We start from the raw sequence: 12,440 nt of genomic DNA, 5'->3' as shown, positions 1-12,440 counted from the left end.
CCCCAACACCGACTCACCGTGGATCTAACCGAACCACAGATGGTCCGAATGGCCTGCTCGTTTATCCGGCGCGACGCCAGTCAATGCTTAGCCCTCAGTCGTCTGCCCTATGAAATAGACTGGGCTTTGTCTTTGCTGGAGCCTCAAAATGAGGCCCTTCGGCCCATCGTGCCTGCACCAGCTCTTAAAACGAGCATCATGACCCAGTGATAGTAGGAACTGCCGATGCTGGAGAGGATGGACACAGCAGGCCAGGCAGCATAGGAGGAGCAGGGAAGAAGGGTCTGAAGAAGGGTCCCGACCTGAAGCGTCAGCCTTCCTGCTCCTCTGATGCTGCCTGGCCCGCTGTGTCCATCCAGCTTCACTCTGTGTTATCTCATAGCCGAGTGCCTGCTTTCCCACACCCCCACCCCGTTGCGTGTTATTTTTTTGCCATAAATTAATTACCCAGCTCTCACATGGATGCCTCCAACCGCAACCTCTGCATTCCCTGCGATTATAACAGTGACTGCGCTCCCAAGCCAAAGTGCTCTATTGGCTGCGACCGCACGCTCCCCACCGGGAACGTGAAAGTGGTTAGACAAATGCACGTTGTCCCTGTCTTTTATATCGCACCCCAGCCACCCCCCCAAACCCAATCTCCCTCATGGGATGATTAGTGGTCCTGCCGACGATGCTGGAAGATCGCCCCCCGCCCCCACCTCTCTCTCCTCTGAGCTGATCTTTAAAGCCTCCCTTCTCTGGTCCCTGGCCCAATACCTCCTTCGCATGGCTTTTCGCGAAATGTGTGACCCCCGCCCCGTGCCGAAGGTGCCGCAGAAGCACAGAGGTTTGAGCGGGTGGGTGGAGGGGGCAAGGAAAGAGACGGCCGCTTGTCCCATTGAACCCAGGATCGGCGGCTGATCCCCCCTTTCAACATCACGCTCCCCTCTCTCTCTCTCGACACCTTCGGCCTCTAGAAATCTTATCTACTCCTTTTTCCAACTCATACAGCCCTCCCTCTGTGTGTGTGGTGGCGAGGTCGAGGGAATTCTGCAGGTTTTACTGAAGACGTTGCACCCCCTGCTATCGGTGAGACAGTGAAACCCAAAAAGCCCATTCATTCCAGCCCCATCTAGGTACGGCTTGCTGTCACCATTATAGGATCCCCAGACTTTATGTTTTTTTTGTGAAGAGAAACCATTTCTGGTTGAGTGATCCTTTCTCAGAACCGAAAGAGTAGTGTACACTTGAAAAGTTAGCTTTTAGTTTCTCCCCATGGATTATGTCTGACCTGGTAAGAGTGGTAGTCGTGGAAGCGGAGTCATTAGTGACATTTAAGCGACTGCTGGACATGCACATGGACTGCAGTGAATTGAGGGGAGTGTAGGTTAGGTTATTTTATTTTTGGATTACGATTATTCCACGGCACAACATCGTGGGCCGAAGGGCCTGTACTGTGCTGCACTTTTCTATGTTTTATGTTCTATGTTCTATGCTGTGATCTCTAGCATTTATTGTTTTCAGTATTAATGGGGATTGTTAGTGGCTAACAGTGTGTTGTGTGTAATAACAGACTGGGATAACAAGGTGTGCGTGTGTGTGTGTGTGTGTGTGTGTGAGAGAGAGAGTGTGTGTTTGTTTGTGTGTGTGTGAGAGAGTGTGTGTTTGTGTGTTTGTGTGTGTGAGAGAGAGAGTGTGTTAGTGTGTGTTTGTGTGAGAGTGTGTGTTTGTGTGTGTTTGTGTGAGTGTGTGTGTAGGTGTGTGTGTGAGAGAGAGTGTGTGTTTGTGTGTGTGTGTGAGAGACTGTGTGTGAGTGTGTTTGTGTGTGTGTGAGTGTGTTTGTGTGTGTGTTTGTGTGTGTGTGTGTGTGTTTGTGTGAGTGTGTGTGTGAGTGTGTTTGTGTGTGTGTTTGTGTGAGTGTGTTTGTGTGTGAGAGTGTGTGTTTGTGTGAGTGTGTGTGTGTAGGTGTGTGTGTGTGCCAGGGTGCACGGTGCCAGGCGTGATACGTCAGTGCGGTCCCAAGTGCTGGCCCCTGTGAGGGTGTGTGTGTGAGTATGTGTGTGTGAGAATGTGTATGAGTTTGTGTGTGTGTGTGTGTAGGTGTGAATGTGTGTGAGAATGTGTGTGTGTGTGTGTGTGTGTGCGTGTGCGTGTGAGTATATGTTTGTGAGTGTGTGTGTGTGTGTGTGTGTGTGTGTGTGTGGTGCTTTGGGCGTTAGCACATGGAAGAAGCTCAAGCCCTCAAGTTACTGAGGTCGACACTGAGCTCCGAAGGCTGCAGGGCTCCCCACACATAGGCAGGCACTTTCCAAGCTCGCAGTTCAGTTCTGAGGGAGGGTCACTCGACCCCGAAACGTTAACCCGGATTTTCTCTCCGCAGATGCTGCCGGACCCTGCTGAGATTTTTCCCAGCGATTCTGTGGTCAGTCCGGCTCGGTTGGGTGACCGTCAGCCAGGCTGCACGGTGCCAGCCGTGATGCGTCAGTGCCGTCCCAAGTGCTGGCCCCTGTGAGGGTCAACAAACTTTGAGATTGCTGGCAGAGACAAGGCACCCCAGCCCTCTGTAAATGCCGTTTACCAACTCTTGTGTACAAAGGCAAAGCGTGGGCGAGGTGGGGAGATAGGGAAGGGGGGGTGTGCAGCTCGCCTTTGAAACCCTTGAAAACGCACGGGGAACGGGCTGGGGCGGGGGTGGGGGGAGGGACACCAGGTTTTCAGCTTGTCTAACTGCGCCCCCCCCCCCCTTATCCCACAGATCTATCCGGATAGCAATCACCTCAGACGTGATACTATATCACCTTCCACCCTCCCCCACCTGTCTTTTTCGCACTCCAATTCGCCAAGTGGCATTTTTTTACTCATTCCCCCTACACACCCATCTCGCTGCCTTCACCCTACTTCTTTATTTTCTCTCCCTCCCCAAGGAAGATCTTCCCTCCGTCCAGCCTCTGATGTTCAGATTTGTCCTCCTGCATGGTAGCACCCCGGCGCCTTCCCTAGCCTTCACCCTACCCACCTCCCCTGCGCAACCCCCTGCCGGGAGGGGTCCCAGACACTGACTGTGGCAGCGAGCTGCTCACCTGCGGAAGGCATCACACGCGTGCACTCCCAGCCCCCGCCAACCCCCGGCTCTTTTGCGCCGGACAGGGCGAGGTCAGGGACCCCACCGCCGGGAGGAACCAGGCTCAGCCCGCCCCAACCCGCCAACAGGCTTCATGTCACATTCATTTTTCTTACCTGGGTCTTGTTGAGATTTCCAGCAGCTACTTTGTCATCATATTCACAATCCCAGAGAGCCTGCAGGGTGAGCCCGAAAAGGTACAACGTCCACGACCACAGTCTCTGAAACATCGCGGCAAACCGGACAGACAGAGAGAGTGAGATAAAGGGGGGGAAACCCTTTCCAAAGCAAGATTCACTGTGTGTGTGTGTGTGTGTGTGTGTGTGTCTCTGATTCCCAGATGTACAGCGCTGACAGACCCAACTGGACTCCCAGGGCTGGACACTCACTCCTGGTTATCATATAACAACGGGGCAAATATTAACCACATTTCCCAATAGGTTCGAACATTCAGCGTAACTGAGGAGGTGGGGGGTGACCAGGACAGAACAGGCAAGGCCCTATCGACCTGTGTTTCCCGTGCACCCTTTGCTGCTTCCATCAGACTGTAAGCACAGGATGGGACCCGGGTTCCGGGCGACCCTCTCTGTGGAGTTTGCACGTTCTCACCGTGTCTGCGCGGGTTCGCTCCGGTTTCCTCCCGGAGTCCAAAGACGTGCGGGTTAGGCTGGATTAGTTGTGCTAAAAAGGTGTGCAGGCTGTGGGTTAGCCATGGGAAATGCAGGGTTACAGGGATAGGGCGGGGCTAGTGGGTCTGGGTAGGATATTCTTGGGAGCAGACTCGGTGGGCAGAATGGCGTCTCCCTGCAATGTAGGGAATCTATGATCTGACAACCTCATTCTCTACTTCCCAAGAGTCCATGCCTTCGGCAGAGGCGCTTTTGCAAAAATCCAGTCAAAACCCATCGCCAAATGAGTCCAAGGCAGCACAGAGTTTAATCTCCGTAATTCCCCCTCTACTCATCATACCCCACCTCACAACCTCCTCCAAATGACAACTGGTACAGCTCTGCTCATCCACAGAGAAACAAAAAGAAAACACGTGTCGGCCACTCAACCCCTCATGGCTGCTGTCCTGTTCCATACGGTCGTGGCTGATCATTGGTCTCAACTGCAAACCATGATTTCCTGTCTGTCCCAGTCCCAGTTATACTCAGTGGCGAAGGGTTCACAACTTTCTTTGGCTGACAGTTACAAAGATTCACAAGCCTTTGGGTGAAGAAATTTCTCCCGTTCTCAGTCTAATCAGCGCATTGTCCTGAGACCGTGTCTTCTTCCGCTGGTTTCACCAGTTGGAGGCGAAAACTGACATCTACAGTAAGTGACTAGACTAACAGTCACAGAATGTGTACATATATGAGTGTGCACTGTCAGTGTTAAACTATGTACACAAGTAGAGTCAATGACTGTGTATCCACAGGAAATGACTATGTACATTCAATGAGTGTGTACTGACAGTAAAAGATTGTGTATTGTGAGTGTGTATATTCAAAGCGTTTGCATGCACAGTGATTGACTGTGTGCAGTGTGTATAGATAGAGTGTATAGTCAGTTAGTGCATACAGTCAGAGTCTGTAACCATGGTGAATGACTGTGTCCAGTCAGTGTGTGCCTAGAGAAAGTGAATAACTGAATACAGTATGTACAGTCAGTAAATGACAGCGTGCAGTGTTAATATAGATGGTGAATAACTGTGTACAGTTAGTGAGTTTGCACAGGCAGTGAATGTGTGTAGTGAGTGAGTGTGTATAGGCAATTAATGACTGTATACAGTCAATGGGTGTATACAATCAGTGAATATATACAGTGAAGGACTGCATACAGCTAATCAGTGGGTGCAGAGAATGACTGTGTACAGGAGTGGATGTCACATGTGAATGACTGTGTGTAGTGTGTACAGATAGTGAATGAATATGTACACTCATTGTGTATAGTAGGTGATGGTGTGAAGATAATGAGTAATCATGTAGAGACAAACTGTAATTGTATACAGTCAGACAGTGACTGTAGACAGATAATGACTTTTGTGAACAATTGAGTGTGACTGTATACACACAGTGATTGTGTGTAGATTTTGACTGTGTACAGACAGTGACTGCTTTCAGAAAGTGTGACTGTGTACAGACAGTGACTGTGAAAATTCTCAACTGTATACAGAAAGAGTCTGTGCATAGTCAGTGAATGTCCCTTTGTACAGTCAGTGACTGTGTAGAGACAGACTGTACAGACATATGGGGGACTGTACACAATCAGTGTGACTGTGTCTAGTGAGTGTGATTGTATACAGACAGTGACTGTGTATAAAAATTTACTGTGTACAGTGAATGTACCTGTGTACAGTAAGTGAGTACATACAGATTATGTACAAAGGCAGGAATCGTGAACAGTCAGTGAGTGCATACAGAATATGTACAACGATAGGTACCGTATACAGTCTGTGAGTGTGATTATGTACAGGCAGACAGTGCGTGTGACTGTATAGATAGACAGTGTGTACGGTCAGCAAGAGTGACTGTATACAGAGACACAGTGACTGTGTACAGACAGTAAGAGTGTCAGTTATTGCGTCGTCAGACTACATACAGAAAATGACCATGTACAGTGTGTATGGACGATTAGTGTATACAGATAGCAACTGTGTACAGTTAATGTGACTGAGTACAGACAGTGACTGAATATGGTCAGTGAGTTTGAAGGGTCAGTTTCTGTGCTGTACAACTCTACAACTACAAACAGTAAGTGTGACTGTGGACACATAGTGGCTGTGTACAAACAGTGAATGTGTACAGACTGACAGTGACTGTGTACAGTAGGTTACTATGATTGTGTATAGACAGTTGCTGCACACATACAGTGACTGTAATTGTTGAAGACAGTGACTATGTACAGGCAGTGAGTGTGTACATACAGTGATTGTGTACAAGCAGTGTGTACAGTCAATGAGGGTGCACAGACTGTGAACAGGAAGTGAATGTGTGCACTCAGACTGTGTACAGAATATGGCTATATCACAGTATGAGTGTGACTGTGTACAGACTGTGAGTATGTCCAGTCAGGGAATGTGTACAGGCAGACTGTGTAAAGGCAGTGAGTGTGTGTGCAGACTGTGACAGTGTACCAACTGTGTGTGCACAGATTGTGACTGTACTTGCTGCGGGTGCAAACAGAATGTGTGTACAGGCAGTGAGTGTTTATAGACTGTGACAGTGTACAGAATGTGACAGTGTGCAGACTGTGTGTGCACAGATTGTGACTGTGTACAGGCTGTGGCTGTGTACAGGCAGTGAGAGTATACAGTCAGTGATAGTGTACAGGCAGTGAGCATGTACAGACAGTGACACTGTACAGACTGTGACTGTGTACAGGCAGTGTATTCAGGCTGTGTGAGTACATGTAATGAGTGTGTACAGAATGTGAGTGTGCCTCTGTAAAGGCAGTGTGTCCATACAGTGAGTGTATACAGTCAGTGAAAGTGAGTGCATAAGGCAGGGAGTTATAGTCAGTAAGTGTGTACAGACTGTGAACAGGCAGTGAGTGTGTACATGCAGTGTGTATGTACAGTCTGGAAAGTGTACAGACAGATTGTGTACAGCTGTGAGCATGTACTGGCAGTGACTGTGTACATGCTGTGAGTGTGTACAGACTGTGTCCACAGTTAGTAAGTGTGTACAGACTGTGAGGATGTACTGGCTGTGACAGTATATCTGCTGCAAGGGTGTGGAGACTGTGAATGTGTACATGCAGTGAGTGTGTATAAACTGTGAGTGTGAATCTGAGCAGGTAGTGTGTGTGTGTACAAACTGTCGCTGTGTGTGTACAAGCTGTAGCTGTGTACATGCAGTGTGTACTGACGGTGAGCGTGATTGTACAGACTGAGTGTGACATGCACAGGCTGTTAGTGTGTACAGGTGGTGCATATGCGCAGACAGTCACTGTGTATAGGCTGAGAGTGTGAACAGGCAATGAGTGTGTACGGGCAATGACTGTACACAGACTGTCAGTGTGTGAGGAAAATGACTGGGCACAGGCTGAGTGTGTACAGGCAGTGAGCATGACTATACAGGCTGTGAGTGTGTACAGGCAGTGAATGTGAGCGTGTGCAGGCTGTGAGTGTGTACAGGCAGAGACAGTGAGTGTGCAGGCAGGCGGGAGCGGGGCAGCCGCGGTCTCCATGGTTGCCGGAGGGGGCCTGGCGGGGAGTGCGCAGGCGCACTGCTTCTCGGGGACGGTGCCGAGCGCGGAGACGGTCACAGAGAGAGCGGCCGGTGGGTGGCGAGACACGGGCCTGTTCATCACCGCCGGCAGGGAGCTGCACCAACACCCTCGTCCCGGCTGCTCCACTTCCGAGGCGGCGGAGAGCCCGGAGCGGGATCGGGAACCAGGGTGAGTGCGCCACGGGCCGCAGGAGGGAGTGAGGGCCCGGAGCCAGGCCTGAGGGAGTAGGCCGCGGGACGGGGGGGTGGTGGGGGAAGCTTGGGGGTGTGAGCCAGGAGCTGGGGTGAAGGTGGTTCCCTATTCCCCCCCCCACCGCACCCACTCGCGTTTTCCCTCCGTGTGTGTCCTCAGAACCTGCGACACTCCCCACCAATTACCCACACACACACACTCCCCCCCACACACTCCCCCCCCCCACAACACACACTCCCCCCCCCCCAACACACACTCCCCCCCCAACACACACTCCCCCCCCCCCCAACACACACTCCCCCCCCAACACACACTCCCCCCCCCCAAACACACACTCCCCCCCCCAACACACACTCCCCCCCAACACACGCTCCCCCCCCAACACACACTCCCCCCCCCCAACACACACTCCCCCCCCCAACACACACTCCCCCCCCAACACACACTCCCCCCCCCCCAACACACACTCCCCCCCCAACACACACTCCCCCCCCCCCCCAACACACACTCCCCCCCCCAACACACACTCCCCCCCAACACACGCTCCCCCCCCAACACACACTCCCCCCCCCCAACACACACTCCCCCCCCAACACACACTCCCCCCCCCCCAACACACACTCCCCCCCCCCAACACACGCTCCCCCCCCAACACACGCTCCCCCCCAACACACACGCTCCCCCCCCCAACACACACTCCCCCCCCCCCAACACACACTCCCCCCCCCCAACACACACTCCCCCCCCAACACACACTTCCCCCCCCAACACACACTCCCCCCCCAACACACACTCCCCCCCCCAACACACACTCCCCCCCCAACACACACTCCCCCCCCCAACACACACACTCCCCCCCCCAACACACGCTCCCCCCCCCAACACACGCTCCCCCCCCAACACACGCTCCCCCCCCCCCAACACACACTCCCCCCCCCAACACACACTCCCCCCCCCCAACACACACTCCCCCCCCCCAACACACACTCCCCCCCCAACACACACTCCCCCCCCAACACACACTCCCCCCCAACACACACTCCCCCCCCCAACACACACTCCCCCCCCCAACACACACTCCCCCCCCCCAACACACACTCCCCCCCCCAACACACACACTCCCCCCCCCAACACACGCTCCCCCCCCCAACACACGCTCCCCCCCCCAACACACCTGCCTCCCCCCCCAACACACGCTCCCCCCCCAACACACGCTCCCCCCCCCAAACACACGCTCCCCCCCAACACACGCTCCCCCCCCAACACACACGCTCCCCCCCCCAACACACACGCTCCCCCCCCCCAACACACACGCTCCCCCCCCCAACACACACACCCCCCCCAACACACGCTCCCCCCCAACACACGCTCCCCCCCCCCCCAACACACGCTCCCCCCCCCCAACACACGCTCCCCCCCCCAACACACGCTCCCACCCCCCCAACACACGCTCCCCCCCCCAACACACGCTCCCCCCCCAAACACACGCTCCCCCCCCAACACACACTCCCCCCCCCAACACACCTCCCCCCCCCACACACACTCCCCCCCCCCCCACACACACACTCCCCCCCCCCACACACACACCCCCCCCCCCCCACACACACACTCCCCCCCCCCACACACACACACCCCCCCCACCCACACACCCCCCACCCACACACCTCCTCCCCCAACACACACTCCTCCCCCAACACACACACCCCCCCACCACACACACACTCCCCCCCCACCACACACACACACCCCCCCCCACCACACACACACACCCCCCCCCCCACACACACACCCCCACACACCACACCCCCCCACCCACACACTCTCCACCCACACACTCTCCACCCCACACTCTCCACCCACACACTCTCCACCCACACACTCCTCCCCCAACACACCACACTCCCCCCCCCCCCACATCACACTCCCCCCCCCACACACACTCCCCCCCCCACACACACTCCCCCCCCCCACACACACCCCCCCCACACCACACTCCCCCCCCACACACACTCCCCCCACACACACTCCCCCCCACACACACTCCCACCCACACACACTCCCCCCCCACACACACTCCCCCCCCCCACCCACACACACCCCCCCCCCACACACACTCCCCCCCCCCCACACACTCCCCCCCCCCACACACTCCCCCCCCACCACACACCCCCCCCCCACACACACCCCCCCCCCACACACTCCCCCCCCCACCACACATCCCCCCCCCCACACACTCCCCCCCCACACACTCCCCCCCCCCACCACACCCCCCCCCCCACACACCCCACCACCCCACACACTCCCCCCCCCCACACACCACCCCCCCCACACACACTCCCCCCCCACACCACACTGCCCCCCCACACACACACCCCCCCCACACACACTGCCCCCCCACACACACTGCCCCCCCACACCACACTGCCCCCCCCACACACACTCCCCCCCACACACACTCCCCCCCACACACACACCCCCCCCCACACACACTCCCCCCCCACACACACTCCCCCCCACACACACACCCCCCCCCACACACACTCCCCCCCCACACACCACTCCCCCCCACACACACTCCCCCCCCCCCCACTCACCACACACTCCCCCCCCCACTCACACACACTCCCCCCCCCCCACACTCACACACTCCCCCCCCACCACACACACACTCCCCCCCACACACACACACTCCCCCCCACACACACACACACCCCCCACCCACACACTCCCCCACCCACACACACCTCCCCCAACACACACTCCTCCCCCAACACACACTCCCCCCCCCCCCCACACACACTACCCCCCCCACACTCACCTCCCCCCCCCCACCACACTCCCCCCCCCCCACACACTCCACCCCCCCCACACAACCCCCCCCCACACACTCCCCCCCCCCACACACCCACCCCCCCCCACACACTCCCCCCCCCCACACACTCCCCCCCCACCCCCCACACACTACCCCCCCCCCTCACACTCCCCCCACCCCTCACACTCACCCCCCCCCCCACACACCCCCCCCCCCCCACACTCCCCCCCCCCACACACTCCCCCCCCCACACACTCCCCCCCCCCCCACACACTCCCCCCCCCCCACACACTGCCCCCCCACACACACTGCCCCCCCCACACACACTGCCCCCCCACACACACTGCCCCCCCACACACACTCCCCCCCACACACACTCCCCCCCCACACACACCCCCCCCCACACACACTCCCCCCCACCACACACTCCCCCCCACACACACTCCCCCCCCACACACACTCCCCCCCCACACACACTCCCCCCCCCCCCACTCACACACACTCCCCCCCCCCACCTCACACACACTCCCCCCCACACACACCACCCCCCCCACCACACACACACTCCCCCCCACACACACACACTCCCCCCACACACACACACACCCCCCACACCACACACTCCCCACCCCACACACTCCTCCCCCCAACACACACTCCTCCCCCCACACCCTCACTCCCCCCCCCACCCACACACACTCCCCCCCCCCCACACACTCCCCCCCCCCACACACACTCCCCCCCCACACACTCCCAGCCCCCCCCCACACACTCCCACCCCCCACACACACTCCCCCCCCCCACACACTCCCCCCCCCCTCACACACTCCCCCCCCCCCACAACACTCCCCCCCCCCCACACACTCCCCCCCCCACACACTCCCCCCCCCACACACTCCCCCCCCCCCACACACTCCCCCCCCCCCCCACACACTCCCCCCCCCACACACTCCCCCCCCCCACACACTCCCCCCCCACACACTCCCCCCCCCTCACACTCCCCCCCCTCACACTCCCCCCCCCCTCACACTCCCCCCCCTCACACTCCCCCCCCTCACACTCCCCCCCCTCACACACTCCCCCCCCTCACACTCCCCCCCCCTCACACTCCCCCCCACCTCACATCCCCCCCCCCCACACATTCCCCCCCCCCTCACACACTCCCCCCCCCCTCACATTCCCCCCCCTCACACTCCCCCCCCCCCCCACACACTCCCCCCCCCACACACACACTCCCCCCCCCCCACACACTCCCCCCCCCACACACACTCCCCCCCCACACACACACTCCCCCCCCACACACACTCCCCCCCCCCCCACTCACACACACTCCCCCCCCCACTCACACACACTCCCCCCCACCACACACACACTCTCCCCCCCCCACACACTCACCCCCCACCACACACACTCCCCACCCCACCACACACACACTCCCCCCACACACACACACACCCCCACCCACACACTCCCCACCCACACCACTCCCCCCCAACACACACTCCCCCCCACACACACTCCCCCCCCCCACACACACACCCCCCCACACACACTCCCCCCCCCACACACACTCCCCCCCCCACACACCCCACACACTCCCCCCCCCCCACACACTCCCCCCCCCCACACTCCCCCCCCACACCCCCCCCCCCTCACACACTCCCCCCCCCCACACACTTCCCCCCCCCCACACACACTCCCCCCCCACATCCCCCCCCACACACTCCCCCCCCCCTCACACACTCCTCCCCCCCACACACTCCCCCCCCCACACACACTCCCCCCCCCACACATTCCCCCCCCCCACACACTCCCCCCCCTCACACTCCCCCCCCCACACACTCCCCCCCACACACTCGCCCCCCCCACACACTCCCCCCCCACTCCACACACTTCCCCCCCCCCTCACACTCCCCCCCCCTCACACTCCCCCCCCCTCACACTCCCCCCCCCTCACACTCCCCCCCGCTCACACTCCCCCCCCCCTACACACTCCCCCCCCCACAACACCTCCCCCCCCACACACTCCCCCCGCCCACACACTCCCCCCCCTCACACACCGCCCCCCACACACTCCCCGCCCCCACACACTCCCCGCCCCCACACACTCCCCCCCCC

At 58.5% G+C, this 12,440-nt stretch overlaps 2 protein-coding genes across 7 annotated transcripts in view; one reads left to right on the top strand and one right to left on the bottom strand.

Moving 5' to 3' along the window:
• LOC125446475 (apolipoprotein M-like) overlaps nt 1-3,504 on the bottom strand; it is a 29,860-nt gene extending 26,356 nt beyond the window's left edge. Inside the window, exon 1 of the mRNA XM_048520084.2 lies at nt 3,220-3,504. Coding sequence (XP_048376041.1) covers nt 3,220-3,333 — 114 coding nt within the window. The 5' untranslated portion in view covers nt 3,334-3,504. The remainder of the gene's footprint in view (nt 1-3,219) is intronic.
• Nucleotides 3,505-7,123: 3,619 nt separating this feature from the next.
• The window catches only part of LOC125446472 (large proline-rich protein BAG6-like), a 96,585-nt gene continuing 91,268 nt past the window's right edge, over nt 7,124-12,440 (top strand). Inside the window, exon 1 of one of the 6 annotated variants that reach the window (XM_048520070.2) lies at nt 7,124-7,486. The gene's annotated coding sequence lies outside the window, so the exon portion shown is untranslated. The remainder of the gene's footprint in view (nt 7,487-12,440) is intronic. The other 5 variants (XM_048520069.2, XM_048520071.2, XM_048520075.2 and 2 more) reach the window with 5 other exon arrangements.

Source organism: Stegostoma tigrinum, chromosome 34 (genome assembly GCF_030684315.1).
Source record: "Stegostoma tigrinum isolate sSteTig4 chromosome 34, sSteTig4.hap1, whole genome shotgun sequence".
NCBI lineage: Eukaryota > Metazoa > Chordata > Chondrichthyes > Orectolobiformes > Stegostomatidae > Stegostoma > Stegostoma tigrinum.
The sequence above is the reverse complement of the archived record's forward strand: the minus strand, read 5'-3'. Positions and strand labels throughout refer to the sequence as shown.